This window comes from Rhinatrema bivittatum, chromosome 6, assembly GCF_901001135.1.
Source record: "Rhinatrema bivittatum chromosome 6, aRhiBiv1.1, whole genome shotgun sequence".
In the NCBI taxonomy this organism is placed as follows: Eukaryota; Metazoa; Chordata; class Amphibia; order Gymnophiona; family Rhinatrematidae; genus Rhinatrema; species Rhinatrema bivittatum.
The window spans coordinates 268,240,491-268,258,857 of record NC_042620.1 but is presented as its reverse complement, the minus strand read 5'-3'; the positions used below and the strand labels follow the sequence as shown (position 1 = coordinate 268,258,857).

Genomic DNA, 18,367 nt, shown 5'->3' with positions numbered 1-18,367 from the left:
CTTATACTGCTCCGTCTTGAAGCGTTCGCAAAAACGGATCTCCACTTGTAAAGACAAACATGGCATCTATTCTTTATTTCATCCTGACGGCTATTATAGATCGCCTTCCTTTGTGCTTTCTGGGTCCATACCAGGATCAGTCCAGACGGGATGTACCAAAGCTTCCCTACACTGGGTGGGCCCTTGCAAGCCCTGCTCGAATGACTCTGTCGCCAAAACATCCCGAGGACGACGACAGTAGATGCAATCGGTAATGACGTGCAAAGGTATGAAGAGACTTCCAAGTCGCCGCCCGACAGATCTCTTGTGAAGAAACAGAATGTACTTCAGCCCAGGATGCAGCCTGGGAACAGAGAGAGTGCGCTTTGATCCCCCGCAGAGGATCCCTACCCGTACCTATGTACGCCGTGACTATTGCTTCCTTAAGCCACTTGGCGATTGTCGTCTTCGAGGCCGGGGAACCCTTCCTCGGTCCCGACCACAACACAAACAAGTGGTCTGAGACTCGAAAATCATTTGTGACCTCCAAATAGCGAATGAGAACCCACTTGATATCCAGAGAACGAAGGTGACCCGAATCCCCCGCTGAGAAGGATGGGAGCTCGACCGTCTGATTCAGGTGGAAAGATGATACGACTTTGGGTAGAAAGGAGGGCACTGTGCGTAGCGAAACCCCTGAATCCGTGAACCGGAGATATGGTTCTCTGCAGGAGAGTGCTTGAAGTTCCGAGATGCAGCGTGCGGAACTTATGGCCACCAGGAAGACAGTCTTGAGAGTGATATCTTTAATGGTAGCGTTTCGTAGAGGCTCGAAAGGAGGGCCCGCCAGGGACCGGAGAACCAAGTTAAGACTCCAAGAAGGGAACGGATCCCTGACCGGGGGCCGTAAGTGCTTCGCGCCTTTGAGAAAACGGGTGATATCCGGCTGTCCCAAGAGAGAGGACTGGTCTGCATACTGAAGAAGCGAGCCCAGGCCAGCGACCTGAACCCTTAAAGAATTGCAGGCGAGCCTTTTATCCAATCTGTCTTGAAGGAACGCCAGGATCTGCGGCACTGAGGCCATTGCGGTAGGAGTATCATGCGCTGTGCACCACGCCTCAAAAACCTTCCAGACCCGCACATAGGTAGCTGACGTTGAGGTTTTCCGGGCCTTGAGGAGAGTTGAGACTACTGCATCAGGATATCCTTTGCATAGGAGGTGGCGCCATTCAAAAGCTAGGCCGCAAGACAGAAGCGTTCTGCCTGCTCGAAAAATACTGGCCCTTGATGAAGCAATCGCAGAAGATGGCCCAACCGGATCGGGCCGTCCACTGCCAGATGGAGCAGGTCCGCAAACCAAGGATGCCGTGGCCACTCGGGAGCCACCAGAATGACGGGCCCTTGATGAAGCTCTATTCTCCGAAGGACCTTGCCCACCAGAGGCCAGGGGGGAAAGACGTAGAGTAGAACGTGGTCCGGCCAGGGGAGCACCAGAGCGTCCACTCCTTCCGCCCCTCGCTCCCGCTGGCGGCTGAAGAACCGGACTGCCTTGGTGTTGAGGGACATCGCCATGAGGTCCAATCGTGGCGTCCCCCCAGCGCTGCCGAAGGAGACACATGGCTGCGTTGGAGAGAGACCACTCCCCGGGATCCAGCTGCTGACGACTCAAGTAGTCGGCCTGAATGTTTTCGACACCCGCAATGTACAACACTGCCAGGCACACTACGTGCTTCTCCGCCCAGGACATTAGGCGGGCGACCTCGAGCGACACGTGCCGGCTCTTCGTGCCTCTTTGGCGATTGATATACGCTACGGTCGTCGCGTTGTCCAATAGGACCCTCACCACTCTATTCCTCACCAAGGGTAAGAAATGCAGGAGATCCAGACGCACCGCCCTGGTTTCCAGGAGATTGATCGGCCAGGACACTTGCTCCTCGTCCAGAGCCCCTGTGCCGAACTCTGGAGGCATACTGCCCCCCAGCCGGATAGACTGGCATCGGTGGTGACCACCACCCAATCCGGTGTCTCGAGGGAAACTCCTTGTCTAGATGGCGCAGATCCAGCCACCAGTCCAGGCTGTCCTTGGCCGACTGTGGGAGTGGAAGAACCAGCTGGTAATCCTGGGAGATTGGTTTCCAGTGAGAGAGCAGAGCCACTTGTAGGGGGCGGAGGTGCGCAAAAGCCTATGGGACGAGATCGATCATGGAGGCCATGGAGCCCAAGAGCTGCAGGTAGTCCCAGGACGTGGAATCCGGTAACACAGAAAAATGCTGTACCTGCTCCCGGAGGGACTGGGCCTTGTCCAGGCATAGGAAAACCTTGCCCTGGAGCGTATCGAAGTGTGCTCCCAAAAAATCCAAGTGCTGCGAGGGAGTGAGGGAGCTCTTGGTGAAGTTCACCACCCAGCCAAGGGACCGGAGAAGATGGACGACCCTGGAGACCGCCGACTGCCCCCGAGAGAAAGACTTCGCTTGAATTAGCCAGTTGTCCAGGTAGGGGTGGACTAGGATCCCCTCCCGTCTCAGAGCGGCCGCCACCACTACCATGATCTTCGTGAACGTCCGTGGGGCGGACGCCAGCCCGAAGGGGAGGGCTTGGAACTGAAAGTGTCGGTTCAGGATCTTGAAGCGAAGAAACCTCTGATGTGCCTTGAAGATGGGGATGTGGAGAGATAAGCCTCTGTCAGGTCGAGGGAGGCAAGGAATTCCCCTTGATGTACTGCCGCAATCACGGACCGCAGGGTCTCCATGCGGAAACGGAGGACCCTTAAGGACTTGTTGACCTCCTTGAGATCCAGGATTGGGCGGAAGGAGCCGTCCTTTTTGGGCACGACAAAGTAAATTGAAGAATGGCCCGAGCCCACCTCTCCGAAGGGGACGGGAGCAATGGCCCCGAGGCTCAGAAGCCTGTCCGAGGTCTGTTGCACCGCCAGTCTCTTGAGGCTCGATCCGCAAGGCGAGAAGAGAAACCTGTCCCTTGGATGGCGGGCAAACTCCAAAGCGTAGCCGTTCTTTAAGATGTCTAGGACCCACTGGTCCGAAGAGATGCGAACCCACTCCTCGTAGAAGCGAGAGATCCGTCCCCCGATCCGCGGAGTCGAGGAGTGGGTGGGCTCGGCATCATTGAGCGGGCTTGAAGAGCCCCCCTGATCCGTTCCCTCCTGAGCGGGCCTGCGGCCGCGAAAGAAACAGGGCCAGGACTGAGATCTGGAAGAGGGAGTCCGAGGCCCCTGTTGTTTGAAGCCACGGTAGCGACGCTGCACCCGGGAGCTGGATCTGGAGGGAGTAAAGGTCCTGAGGTTTCGCTGGCGGTCTTCTGGCAGCTTGTGTACCGAATTCTCCCCCAGGGACTTGATGATCTGGTCGAGATCTTCGCCGAAGAGGAACTTGCCCTTGAACGAAAGAGACCCCAGGCTGGACTTGGAAGAGGTATCTGCCGACCAGTTGCGGAACCATAGAAGACGCCATGTGGAAACCACGGAGACCATGGATCTCGCCAGGACGCGGAACAAATCATACAAAGCGTCTGCCCCGTAAGCTATGGCGGACTCCAGACGGTCTGCCTGCCGCGCTTCCTCAGGTGATAAGACCTGCGAGGTGAGGAGCTGTTGTACCCAGCGGAGGCTTGCCCTCTGCACCAAGGAGCTGCAGATGGCGGCGCGAATCCCCAAGGCTGAGACCTCAAATACCCGCTTGAGGTAGACCTCCAGTTTTCTGTCCTGCGTATCCCGCAGGGCTGTGCCCCCCGTCACCGGTATCGTCGTCCTCTTGGTCACCGCTGACACCGCCGAGTCTACTTGCGGGACCTTGATCAACTCCAAAAAATCCTCCGGGAGAGGATAAAGTTTTTCTATGGCGCGTCCGACCTTAAGGGATGTCTCGGGAGTATCCCACTCCCTGGCTAATAATTGTAGAAAGGTTGGATGGGTAGGAAAAGCCCGGGATAGAGGGTGCAGGCCGGCTAAGAGCGGATCACCCTTCTTGGTGGACGAGGTGACAACTGGAACCAGGGGTGCTGGCGGGTCGGGTGGAGGGTCGAGATCCAACTCCTGAAGGATCTGCGGAATAAGGTCTTCAAGTTCTTCCTTCCGAAAGATGCGTAGGACCCGCGGGTCATCACACTCCAGTTGTGCCTCCGAAATCGGATTGTCTGGATGAGACGGGGGATCCGCCCCCCCAGTGAGAGGGGCGCGAAATGGACCCTGGAAGCCCCATGGGAGGGGCCCCCCCCCCCGCTGAGTCCTGGGTCCCCAGGGGAACCTCCGCTAGCCGGGGTGCCTTGGCGGGAGGTGGGTCCGGACTGGTCGTCCTAGGGACCTCCAGGCGCTGCAGATAAGCATTGTGCATCAGCGCAATGAACTCCGGGGAAAAGGGGGGGGGGGATGGGTGGCACATCCGGGGGGCCCTGGGCCCCTGAGGCCCCAATCGGAGCAAGAATCGGTGGTTCTCCCCCATCAGAATCCTCTCCTTCCTCCCCTGATGGTTGCTGAAGCTGACCGGGAGAAATCAAAATGGCCGCCGATAGCGGCGAAGGAGCTGGCCCCTGAAATCCGGATCGCGCTGAGGCGCGGGTAGGGGGAAGGTCCAGCGGCCTGGAGGTGCCCTCCCCACCAGGGAGGCACCTGGAACAAACGCCCTCCCTCGATATGCTCGCCCCTGGCTCGCCACAGGCAGAGCAGCGGGACGGCCGCGGCATGGTGACAGGCAGCCGGGGGAGGGGCAAGCCGCGCGGGAGGCCGACGAGGAGAAAAGTTCACCGCGGGAAGAAAACCCTGCGCTTCCCCGAGTGCCCCTGGAAGAGCAGCAGAGGAGTTCCCCTTCTCTGCTGCGGCGGCCCCGGGGAATGAAAACGTCTTGGGGCCGTGGGGCACCTGCTGCAATGGGGGGGGAAGAGGCTGGCACCACCAGCTTTCCCCAGCAACCAACAACTACCGCGCTGAAAGAAGAAATTCAGGAGAAAAAGAAACAAATTCAAACTTACCCGAAGGCAGAATAGAAGGGGGGGGGACTGCAATCAGCCTTGCCTGCAAGCCCCGAAACTTACTCCTCCCTCTTTTGCATTTTCTATTTTTTTTTTTCAACAAAACTTTTCACAACTTTAAGAACAACCTTGATCCAGCCTAAGTAAGATAAAGAAATCAACGGAAAAGAAATCCTTCAAGGAGGGAAAGCACCAGGTTCCCCTACTCTCATCTGCTGGAGTCAGAGATATACTGAGCTCCTGCAGAGGGTGCATACATACTTATGTCAGCACCCTTCGAAGCCTTTTCTGACTCCATCTGCTGGACGGGGGACATAACCCACCGTCTGGACTGATCCTGGTACATACAGGGAAATTTGGAATAAAGATAAAAAGTCTGTGTTTTGCCTATTTACATTGGACCTCTGATTTCAAGATGTTTTGTGCAAAGGCTGCTGAGTTAAATGTGAACAGTAGGTTGAGAGATGTCTTCTCTTAGGGTCTGATTTGTATTGAATCCAGCAAAGTTACATAATACTGCTGCTCTTCTGCATCTTTTCCTTGCATTACTGACTGGGTTGTAAAAATGCAGGTACTGCTGTGTCTTTCCCAATGCCCAGTTTGTGAATCTGTAAGCGCAGAAGCAGAAAACCTCCCTCCTTTGCAGTTGTATGTCATTGTTCATATGGACATTTGACATGGATCTGACATGGCTCAATTCAAAAACTATACAAGCCCCAGTAAATGCCAATGCAGTCATATGTGGCAAGAGACACTTGTGATCTTCAGATAATGCAAAGGTGATCTGGGAAAGGCTGATATGGCATGCTGCAGCACCATCACGACTGCTGGGAAATCAGCCACCTTGTTCTATCTCAGATAGTGCCTTTCGCTAGGAGGCCACAGAATATTTTCAAGTGACTGTTTAGAGCCTCATTTATTACAGCTAAGAAGTAGTCTATGAGTTGGAGTTCAAGGCTACTGTTAGTGGAAAAGGTCTAGTTGAAGCTCCCTTCATGTCTGAGCTTAGCACTCACTTGATATCAGTAGTAAATGTCACAGGGTCTCGCTGAAAATTATCATGATCTATTTATAAATTTGGGTCTGCTAATTGCATGCTGTGAGGGGAGTGTCCCAATGCCCAGCTAGCCAGCCTCTATCCCTCCATCTCCTGCTGTTAAATGACATTTGTGCTTATGCTAACTCTGTTGTGGCAAAGGTGCAATTCTTGAAAAAAGATTTTCTTTAACTGATCACTCAGCAAATAGATCTGTAGTTGTAGGTTTGAGCTATAGAGTTCCTGCTATTGTAGGTTTAAATCCCTTCCTGTTTGAGAATAGAGAATTCCTTGAATAATTGTTCCCAAGGAGTGATTGCAAATGTCAATAAATGAACACTTCTGAAACAATAGAAATCAAAGAACGCTATGCTTATGGATAAAGAAAAGGGCTGAACTGCTAAACTGGGTGATGGTGCTAGAGAGTAATGTGGGAAAGGACACTAAGTTATATCAGCTTTTGAACCCAAAACGTTTAACAGTATCATTGTCAACGGAAGATTTTTAACTTTTTAGAATGCCTAAAGCTTGTTTAGTTACAGGTATACCCTTATATTTGCAGGATATTCAGATATCCCATCTTCTGATCCATTCAGCATTAAACAAGAGGACGAGGTACATCCCACACAGTACTGTGATTTAGAAAGAAGAGAACTGCCTGATAGTTGTGTAGCAAGTAAGTAAAAGTGCTTATAAGCATTAACATTTGAGATTAGATAGGGCAAAATGCAGAGACTGTATTCAGACTTCCAAGAAAGAATATCTTTCTGACTTACACAATGTTAAAGAGACCTTGGCCAATCATGAGCCAGAATCTTAAGTTCCTTATCATCCCCAGATCAGCCAGACACATGGGTTTTGTTCCCCTACCAGCAGATAGATATGGAGAAGAAAAGCTTTACTGTTACCAGTGGTACATAAGGCAGTGTGCCCGCTACAGTCGCTCAGTATTCTCTGTCTCCAGCAGATGGTAGAGGTGCTAAACCTGCAGTTGTGGTAGAGGACCAAATTGCTCCCAGGGTTGTTAGGCCCTGTCATGGGGCCATCCCCCTGGTGGAGGAGGGGTGAGCAGGGGGTCAGTGGCCCTTGATTGGCTTGGCCTGTTCTATTGGAAGGTTTTGATAGCCAGTGGTCTGGCTCCTTAATTTCCTGCTCTTTCCTCCCTCTGCTTCCCTGCCTTGGTGGGACATCATTTTCAGTGAAGTATTTTCTTTCCTTTTATTTTGTCTACTGCTGTTCCTTTAAAAACTTTGGGGGGAAAAAAAGGGGGAAAGCAGGGCCAGCTGATTGTCTCTGCCTCAGTTGTGTGGGAGCCTCAGCTTTCAGTGATCATCAGTGGAGGAGAAAGGAGTTGAGCCAGCAGAGAGGCACGGGCCATAAGTCAGCTGTTGGGTATTTTGTAAGCCTCTTAAAGGACCATGGACAATTAGGAAGGTTCCAGTGCAGGTTCCCAGCACTGCAGTGTTTGTTTTTTTTGCCGCGTGAGGATTAAGATGGCAGAAAACACTGTGGCATGTGTGGTGACAAAAAGGCCAGACTTAATGCATCTGGCCTGTGTAATGCCTATGGTGGTGTCAGAAAAGGTAGTTCAGGGCTTACATATACTGCTGCCAGTGTAAAAAGAGCAGCTGGAAAGAAACAAGCACCGTCGGCTGCAGATACCAGCAGTGTTGGCCTGCTGTGCAGCATGGGAACCATGGCCATTTTGGCTTCAGTTCTCTTGGTGCAGAGGATCACAGGGAGAGAGCTACTTCTCCCCCACCTTTGTCCCCTGAGGTGGAGGCCTCTCATAGTGCCCAGGAAGGGTCTGAAGGGACTCTGGATTCTTCTGATGGGGGATGTGATTCAGAGGAAGCATTTCCACTGAGTTTGTTCTATTATTGTACAAAGTATTCCTAGCCAGGAAAGGAGCGAAGCATCCTGCCCCCCCATGAGGATTCCTAGCCAGGAAAGGAGCGAAGCATCCTGCCCCCCCATGAGGATTTCATGGTCTTCTAAGGCACAAAAGGTAACCCCGAGTGAGGGTCCATAGTCCCGTCTTGCCTCAACAAGAGGAAATGGATGCCCGATCTGGAGAAGGATTGGGATTTTGACGATTTGGGGGAGGATGTGTGTGAAGGTCCCTTGCTGGATCTCCCCTGGGATGGGGGCGAGGATTCCCTGGAACAGGAGTAGAACCCAGTGGCGGAAGGAGATGATCCTAAGGAGGTCTGGCTTTTCTGTAAAAATGAATTGCCCATAATGATTTCTCAAGTCCTGAAGGAACTCTAGGGATTAAGGAGTCAGTAATGGAATAATGAGTATGAGGGTGAAGACCTCATCATGGGAGAGGCTTTGTGGTTCCAGTAAAGAATTCCCTTTCTATCACACGGTCAAGGCCTTAGTGTTTATGGAGTGGAACATTCCTGAGGCAGGCTTGAAAGTGGGAAGAGCCATGGCAAAACTTTACCAGTTTCCGAAGGAGGTTTTAGAGCTTTTAAAGTTCCCTAAAGTAGATGCCTTAGTGTCAGCGGTTACTAAGAAGACCACCATTCTGGACTATCTGTCATAAGAAATTATTCCATCTTATTTATTTATTTATTTTATTTATTTACTTTTAATTTTTATATACCGAAGTTCTAGTAGGGACTACAAATCACTCCGGTTTACATAAAACGAAGAACTGCTCAACAGATAGCGGAGCTTTACATGGAACCGTATAACATATGGAACAGTATAACTGGTTGACAATTTAACATAGTGCTAAATAAAGTGATAATATTTTAACTGGTAATAAATAAAGAAATATAATATTTTATATAAGAAGTATAACTATTTAACGTAGCAATAAATATAAATATAGGCAATGCCTAATATATATATGAAATAAAGTGAAATTTTTTTTTTTTTTAAAGTGAATTTTTGAGCTCACAGATAATTGTCCAGTTGCAGATTCTTAAAAGTAGTACTTTATACAGTGTCCATAGTTAAGGGATGGAAGTCTGTCAGTCATAGTAAGATCTTAAAATTTTCATGGTCTCAGCCTTGAAGTTCTGAGTGGCAGTGTATAGTAGCTTCATGGCCCGATTCTGTTTGTGCTGGGTACAAAAGATTCCAGTGACGGGGGTCCTAGGCCTCTCTCTTATCAGAAAAAAGCAGAGTGCAGACTGAGTTAGCCTTTATAGCGAATGCTTTTTATGACTTGCTTCAGATGTTGGCCAGAAATATATCTGTAATCTCAGCCAGAAGACTGCTCTGGTTGCATAATTGGGCGGCAGGTGTCTGGTCCAGGTCACAGCTAGGAAGCCTCCTCTTTAAAGGCAAGTTGCTGTTTGGAGAGAGCTTGGAGCAGCCAGTGAAACACCTGGGGAAATCCAAGGGGCATAAGTTGCCAAAGAAAAAGCCCAAAGGTAGCCGGAAGACTTCTTTTTAGTAGATAGAAGTTCCGGGAGGCACAATGTTACTGTCCAGGGTTAAGACTTTCTCCTCACAGCAACAATATCCAAACAAATACTGAATGAGGGACATGTAAGCTCATTCAGGAAAGCTCCGGATCCAGGTCCAGAAGCCTTAAGGGAGCACAATCAAACACACTCTGTCCTCTCTTCATGCGAGAGCATCAGGGGTCATTTGAACCAATTTTACAAAGAGTGGCCCAAGGTAACAATGGACTATCTGTCATAAGAAATTATTCCATCTTAGAATTTTCATGTCTGGAGCACAAGGTCTTCATGGTTTCTCCATGTGTGTCCAGAGTCAAAAAGGCCATGGTTTGATCACCGATAGATCAACTTCTGAAGCTGGGAGCAAGGGCGAGCTGATACTCTATTTTATGTTTCTGAAAAAGGGTGCCTATTTGGCCTATCCTGGATCTCAAGAAGAGGAGTGCATCCCTGCAAATACCTCTCTTTCAGATGGAGACTCTGCGCTTAGTTATTGCCATGGTAAGTAAGATCATGGAAGTTTTTGGCATCCCTGGATCTTAGCGTGCAATCTTCATATTCCCATTCGGGAGGCACATCACAATTTTGTCAGATTCACAGTGCTGGGGAAACATTTTCAGTTCTGAGCACTTCTTTTTGGTTTTGCAAAGGCCCCTCACACATTTACCAAACTGGTAGTTGTAGCAACAGCCCTGCACAGAGAGCGTATTCTAGGGCACCCGTATTTGGACGACTGGCTTATTTAGGATAAATCTTGGGAGTTTGTCCACAGGAGGTGCAGTGGATGATGCGGAGATTGCAATCCTTAGGTTGGGTTGTGAACATAAGAAATTGCCATGCTGGGACAGACCAAGGGTCCATCAAGCCCAGCATCCTGTTTTCAACAGAGGCCAAACCAGGCCACAAGAACCTGGCAGTTACCCAAACACCAAGAAGAGCCCATTGACAAAGAGCTGCCTGGTTCCCTTGCAGACTCTAAAATACCTGGGGGCACGGTTCGAGACCAATGTAAGCAAGATGTTTATCACTTCGACAGGAGGTTGAAATTACAGGGGCAGGTTTGGCAATTATTATGCCTCAAGAATGCCAGGGTATGAGATTACCTGAAGGTCCTTGGCTCCCTGGCGTCTATAGTCTTGCTTCCTCTGATATGATGGATGGTTCCTCCGTGAAAGCTTAATTTGGTCTTATAGGCCTTATGTAAATCAATTTTTGAACCTATAAGAAAGGCGTTGTTGAAAAACCTCACCCTAAAGGCAATCTTTTTTGTGGCAATCTGTTCAGCAAGATGTATTTCCAAGATCATGTAGGGATCCTTTCCTTCAGCTTTTGGAGGCTGCGGTTTCCCTTCGCATGGCGCCATGCCTTTTGCCAAAGGTGGTTTCCTCCTTTTGTTTCAGTCAGTCCATAAAATTGCCTGTTTTCAAGAATTGGAATCCTCTTCTCCACATGCCTGAGAGCTTCATATGTTGGATGTGCGTAGTGTCCTCTGAGCTATTTAAAGGTCACCAACAGTTTTCGCAAGACAGATGATCTGTTTTTGCTTTTTAACAGATCTAACAAGGGGGAGAAAGCATAGAAAGTGTCAGTTTCCAGGTGGATTAAAGAAGGCTATTGCTTCTGCTTATATATTGAAAGGAATTCTGGTTCCAAAGGGCCTGAGGGCTTGTTCCACTAGGGCACAGACTGCTTCCTGGGATGAATGTCAGTGTCACTATAGGAGATCTGTAGGGCAGCGACTACATGACTTACTTTTGCCAGTCATTACTGGTTGCATGTTCGGGTTCTGGACTGAGCTGATTTTGGAGAGAATATGTTTCCAGGGGTCTCTTAGGTTCCTGCCCAGTTGAAGGAAGCTTGGGTACATTCCATGCATGTGTATTGATCTGGGGGACGATAAGGAAAGGAAAATTGTTTCTTACCTGCTAATTTTTGTTGTTTGAGTACCACAGATGACTCCAGAGACCTGTCTGTATATCTGAAGACCGTTATTTTTCTGTGTATATATGTCCGAAGTTGCCTTGTTTAGTGCTCAAATTCCTCTACATTCAGTGGTTCTCAAGTTTGAGGTTACCATTTTCTTGCTCAATCGGGGAAGGGGGCGGTTTGTTGTAGGTTTGTTTTTTGGCCTGGGTACAGTTCGTACTGAGCAACTGTACCATTGGTATAGTAAAGCTTTTCTTCTCTGTCTCCAACTGCTGGTAGGGAAGAAAAACCCATCCGTCTGAATTGCTGTGGGTCTCAAGGAACAGAAATTAGCAGATAAGAACCAATTTTCCTGTCATTGACCTATGGTATGTACCCTCAGAATTTTGGTCCTAGAGATCTTTTTTTTCCCCCTTTCCTATTCTACCTCCAGCCACTTTACCTTGCACCTCTCACCAATCTCCTGCATCACTTCCACTCTCTCTACCATGACTGGAGCTACAGTAATCTGATGCAAGCGACAAAGAAGGAAGTGCATGATTGTGTGTTTCAGAAAGGAAGAGCCGAGAGGTAGTTTGAGGCAAGATCATGAATATGTTTATAAGTAAGTCAGAATATCAAACATGGCACACTGTTTAACAGGAAGCCAATGCAAAACTCATTAGAAGAGGAACATAAGCATAGCATGGAAACTGCAATAGCAGGCATGCAGCAGAGTTTTGATGAAGTTGTACTGGATGGAATATAGAATCAGGAAGCCCAGCAAGAACAACAGAATGCAGGAAAAGGACTTGCAAGAGAAGAAAAGAAATACAGTATGGTGGGTGAAGCAAACAGCTGTACCATGCTTGAAGAGGCTAAACCTAGATTCTTCCAGCAACACTGAACTGTGCTCTCAGGCTATAACTTTGCTCTTGCTTAGCCATGGAGTTCATTCCTTTGTACTTTATTGTTCACCAATGCTGTTCAAATACTACTTTGCTCAACATCCGTACTGGACATTTTGTGTTTGTACTCCTGGTTGATGTTGACACTCTGTTAGGACCTTGGTGTTCCTGCAACCATACAGTAAGAACTATAGGGCCACTGTTCCACTACTCATTTGTTTTTCTCTTACTTCCCAAAGACCTCTTGGGTGGAAATACAGCATTTCTAAGCCTCAAAATACCAAGCTGTCTCTAAGCAGCTCATGAATATTGTCTTTCTTTTGGTCTCCTAGCTGTTGAATGAATCCTTTTGGAGAAATATATGTTGCTTCTACATAAAAATATCACAGCAGTTTGCTTCATCCAAAGTGCTGAGAGTCCATTGGTTACTTCTTTCTTATATACTGCCAGGGGGACTGTGATGGAGGGAGTCGAGAAGGTTGCTTCCATTCTGTTATGGACTAAAACACAAATAATACATTAACTCATGTCCTTGGTTATAAAGACAGAAAACCGAAAGTAGGCTAAATGGTCAGTGTTCTCAAAGGAGAAAGGTGAATAGTGGCGTGCCCCAGGAATGTGTTCTAGGAACACTGCTTTTTAATATATTCATAGATGACCTAGAAATGGGACCAGTGAGGTCATCAAATTTTCAAATGACACACAGTTATTCAAAGTTAAATCACAAGAAACATAGAAACATAGAAGTGACAGCAGAAGAAGACCAAACAGCCCAACCAGTCTGCCCAGCAAGCTTTCAAACCTAATTGTTTTCATACTTATCTGTTACTCTGACTGCTGAAGTCAGGGCCCTTATTGGTAACTTTTTGGTTCCAATTCCCTTCCACCCCCACCATTGATGTAGAGAGCAGTGCTGAAGCTGCATCTAAGTGAAGTAACTAGCTAATTGGTTTGGGGTAGTAAACGCCGTAATAAGCAAGCTACTCCCATGCTTGTTTATCCTGCCTGTGCAATTCAATCCTTGTTGGTTGTCTGAATATATATCCTCATTTACCTCATTCCCCCCGCCATTGAAGCAGTGAACTGCGCTGGATATGTATTCCAAGTGAAGTATCAGGCTTAATTGATTCGGGGTAGTAACCGCCGTAATAAGCAAGCTACACCCATGCTTATTTGTTTACCCAGACTATGTAATTCATTCCTTGTGGGTTGTTGTCTGAATATAAATCATCTTTTCTTCATTCTCCCTGCCGTTGAAGCAGAGAGCTATGCTGGATATGCATTGAAAATGAAGTATCAGGCTTATTTGGTTTGGGGTAGTAACCGCCGTAAGAAGCAAGCTACTCCCCTGCTTTTATTTTTGAAGATGCAAATCCTTTTTTCCACATTTTCTCTTGCCGTTGAAGCATAGAGCAATGTTGGAGTCACATTAACTGTGTGTATGTTTATTGAATAAGGATATTTCCTGTCGTGTAGCCAGATGGACTCAGAACAAATGGGTATAGTATGCTCGTGCTAGCAGTTGGAGACGGATCTGACGTCAGCACGGGTATATATACCCCCACAGGAAGCGTAGCAACCCAGTAATTTCCATCTCCAAAGCAGTTTGGAGAGCCTGCACGCTCGCTGAGCATGTTTCCAAATCTACTTCCCCTGCCTCCTCGCCGGGACCTTCTACGTCAAGGTCCCATCCTCCACGAGGATCCGGCTCAATTCTCTCTTACGGTCTGGCCATTGAGAGGGCTAGACTGAAGAAAAGAGGTTACTCGGAGCCCGTGATAGATACACTCCTCCGAGCTCGTAAGTTTTCCACATCCCTCACCTACGTAAGGATCTGGAGAATATTTGAAGCATGGTGCGACACTCATGGCACCAATCCACATGCGACCACAATCCCTATTGTGTTGGATTTCCTGCAAGATGGACTTCAGAAGGATCTCTCCCTCATCTCCATCAGGGTTCAGGTGGCTGCTCTGTCTTGCTACGGTCCCAGGAGGGATGGCAAGACCATCGCCAAGCACCCAGATGTTTCTCACTTCCTGAAAGGAGTCAAGCATATTTGTCCGCCACTGAAGTGGCTTGTGCCCTTATGGAACCTCAACCTTGTTTTGGATTTCCTCGCGGGATCCACCTTCAGACCCCTTCGGGGCCTGTCTCTCCATTCTCTAACTTTGAAGATGGTGTTCTTGCTGGCTGGCTGTTCAGCACGCCGCATCTCAGAGCTACAAGCGCTGTCCTGCCGTGATCCCTTTCTCAGAATCACTCCTGAGGCTATCCATCTTCGGACGGTTCCCTCCTTTCTACCTAAAGTGGTTTCACAGTTTCATCTTAATCAAACCATATCCTTGCCTACCACGGCGGGTTTGAAGAAATCTGAAGAAGGGCGTTTACTACGCCATCTCAACATTGGCAGACTGCTGCCCAGATATCTGGACGTGACACAAGAAGTACGAAAGACGGACCATCTGTTCGTCCTGCACAGCGGGAAAAGACAAGGGGAAGCGGCCTCTCAGCCCACCATCGCCCGCTGGATTAAAGAAGTTATCAGAGCAGCTTATGTGGAGGCCGGGAAGTCTCCGCCTCTGCAAGTCAAGGCTCATTCTACCAGAGCACAAGCGGCATCTTGGGCAGAGTCCAGGATGCTGTCGCCTGCAGAAATATGTAAAGCGGCGATGTGGTCCTCCCTTCACACCTTCTCCAGGTTCTACCGTCTGGATGTCCAGGCCAGGGAGGACACAGCATTTGCGAGGGCGGTTCTACATGGTCCTCAGGCAGCCTCCCGCCCAGGCTGGGAGTAAAGCTTTTGTACATCCCATTTGTTCTGAGTCCATTTGGCTACACGATAGGAAATGTTGAGATTACTTACCTGATAATCTCCTTTTCCTTAGTGTAGACAGATGGACTCAGCATCCCGCCCAGCTGCCTGTGTACATGGGTTTCACCGATTCAAGGTAAGCCATGTCATCTGTTGCCATAAGAGCGTACACTCTACCAGGTGTCAACGCCTTCCGGTTGTGAATGCTGGCGGTCTCCAGCTACTGTCAATCGGTCAGGGCAATCCTGTTTCCACTATTTCACTGAGCATCCGTACACACATCCATAACAGCTTTTGCAAGGAAGATTACTGGGTTGCTACGCTTCCTGTGGGGGTATATATACCCGTGCTGACATCAGATCCATCTCCAACTGCTAGCACGAGCATACTATACCCATTTGTTCTGAGTCCATCTGTCTACACTAAGGAAAAGGAGATTATCAGGTAAGTAATCTCAACATTAATCTCTAGGTAGTAGCCGTCTTTGCCACAAGCAAGCCACCCCGTGCCTCCTCTCTTTATACACATCCTCTAGCCTTTATGGATCCACAGTGTTTATCCCATGCCCCTTTGAAATCCTTCACAGTTTTGGTCTTCACCACTTCCTCCGGAAGGGCGTTCCAGGCATCCACCACCCTCTCCGTGAAGAAATACTTCCTGACATTGGTTTGAGTCTTCCTCCCTGGAGTTTTAAATCGTGACCCCTGGTTCTGCTGATTTTTTTGCAACGGAAAAGGTTTGTCGTTGTCTTTGGATCATTAAAACCTTTCAAGTATCTGAAAGTTTGAATTATATCACCCCCTGCTCCTCCTTTCCTCCAGGGTGTACATATTTAGATTCTTCAATATCTCCTCATAAGTCATTCGATGAAGACCCTCCACCTTTTTGGTTGCCCTTCTCTGGACCGCCTCCAACCTGTCTCTGTCCCTTCGGAGATAATGGTCTCCAGAACTGAACACAATACTCCAGGTGAGGCCTCACCAAGGACCTGTATAAAAGGATTATCACTTCCCTTTTTTACTCGATATTCCTCTCTCTATGCAGCCCAGCATTCTTCTGGCTTTAGCTATCGCCTTGTCACATTGTTTCGCCGACTTCAGATCATTAGAGACTATCATCCCAAGGTCTCTCTCCTGCTCTGTGCATATTAGCCCTTCTCCCCCCATCGAATACAGTTTTTAAGGATTTCCACACCCCATATGCATGACTCTGCACTTCTTGGCATTGAATCTCAGCTGCCATATCTTCGACCACTCTTCCAGCTTCCTTAAGTCCTGTCTCATTCTCTCCACTCCCTCCGGCGTGTCCACTCTGTTGCAGATCTTAGTGTCATCCGCAAAAAGACAAACCTTACCTTCTATCCCACCCGCAATGTCGCTCACAAAGATATTGAACAGGATCGGTCCTAACACCGATCCCTGAGGCACTCCGCTTAACACTGCTCTCTCTTCAGAGTAAGTTCCATTTACCATCACACATTGTCTTCTGTCTGTCAACCAGTTTGCAATCCAGGCCACCACCTCGGCACCAACTCCTAAGCTTCTCATTTTATTCACCAGCCTCCTGTGCGGGACCGTATCAAAAGCCTTGCTGAAATCCAAGTAGATGACATTGAGCGCTCTTCCTTGATCCAATTCCTTGGTTACCCAGTCAAAAAAGTCAATCAGATATGTCTGACAGGATCTTCTCCTGGTGAATCCATGCTGCCTCTGGTCCAGCAATTCTCCTGACTGTAGATAGTTCACTATTCTCTCTTTCAACAGTGACTCCATTACTTTTCTCACCACCGAGGTGAGGCTGACTGGCCTGTAGTTACCAGCCTCTTCTCTGTTCCCACTCTTGTGAAGAGGGACCACCACCGCTCTTCTCCAATCACTCAGTACCACTCCTGTTTCTAAGGATCTATTGAATAGGTCACACAGCGGAGCCGCCAGCACATCTCTGAGCTCCCTCAGTATCCTGGGATGAACCTCATCAGGCCCCATGGCTTTGCCCACTTTCATTTTCCCCAGCTCTTCCCATACATTCTCTACTGTAAATGGAGTTACATCTACTCCATTCCCCTCCAGTTTCTTGATAACTAGCGACGGTCCTTCTCCAGGGTCCTCTTTAATGAACATTGAACTGAAGTATTTGTTTAATATTTCTGCCATTTCTTCATCTCTCTGCACACATTGATCCTTGTCATCAGTGTTGCTATGGGGGGAGGAACACTGCCCAGAGATCTTCCTCAGCTGAATTGGGCAGGCAGCACTTCAGAGGTGGACTGTAAGAAATTGCAAGAGGACCTTGCAAGATTGGGAGTCTGAGCATGCATATGGCAAATGAAATTGAATGTGGATAAGTGATGCATTTAGGGAAGAGCAATCTAAATTATAGCTACACAATGCAAGGTTCTATGTTAGGAGTCACCACTCAGGAAAATGATTTAGGCGTCGTCGTAGATAATATGCTGAAATCCTCTGCTCAGTGAGCGATGGCATCAAATAAAGCAAATAGAATGCTAGGTATTATTAGGAAAGGAATGGAGAATAAAACAGAGAATATCATAATTCATCTGTAATGCTCCATGGTTCGACCTCATCTTGAGTATTATGTGCAGTTCTGGGCACCGCATCTCAAAAAAGATATAGCAGAATTAGAAAAGGTACAGAGAAGAGAAACCAAAATGATAAAGAGGGGGGGTAGTTCTGCGTGAGTTTGAGTGCACCAAACTACTACCACCTTTGAAGTGCTTCCTGCCTGAATCAGCTGAGGAAGATCTCTGGGTGGTGTTCCTTCCCCCTATAGCGATGCCGACAGTGACATCATCAAGAGGAGCCAGGAAACTCTCTATTAAACCCGGGAGCTGTGGCAGTAAGTTGGGGAGTGTTGTGTGAGATCGAGTTTACCAAACCTGCCACCTTTGAAGTGCTGCCTGCCCAGTTCAGCTGAGGAAGATCTCTGGGCGGTGTTCCTCTGCCCATAGCAACACTGATGGTGATGTCATCAAGAGGAGCCACATTCAAAACCTTGGATCATAATATTCTGCTTGCAGGTTTACACTCTATTGGCATTATTCATACAGTTTTTAAATGGTTTATTTCATTTTTGCCTAATCGCCCTCAGCAAATGAACATTGGTTCACATAACTCTGAATGTTATACAATCCCATAAATAATCCCAAAAATACTCCACCCTCCAATAATGATTTTTTTCTTCGTTTAGCTGGTAGAAGTGATTCAAGTATTGAATTTAAAAGTTGAAAAACTTCTTGGCGTGGAAAATTTGACAGACAAGGGATTGCGGGACATTTGAAGTGCTTTTAGTTTCTTCAATATAA

The 18,367-nt window shown here is 48.2% G+C and overlaps 1 protein-coding gene across 1 annotated transcript in view; it reads left to right on the top strand.

Annotated features, from left to right (window-relative positions):
* Nucleotides 1–18,367, top strand: part of LOC115094263 (oocyte zinc finger protein XlCOF6-like) — an 84,340-nt gene that overhangs the window by 39,288 nt on the left and 26,685 nt on the right. The window contains exon 6 of the mRNA XM_029607132.1: nucleotides 6,558–6,671. Within this exon, the coding sequence (XP_029462992.1) occupies nucleotides 6,558–6,671 (114 nt within the window). The remainder of the gene's footprint in view (nucleotides 1–6,557; nucleotides 6,672–18,367) is intronic.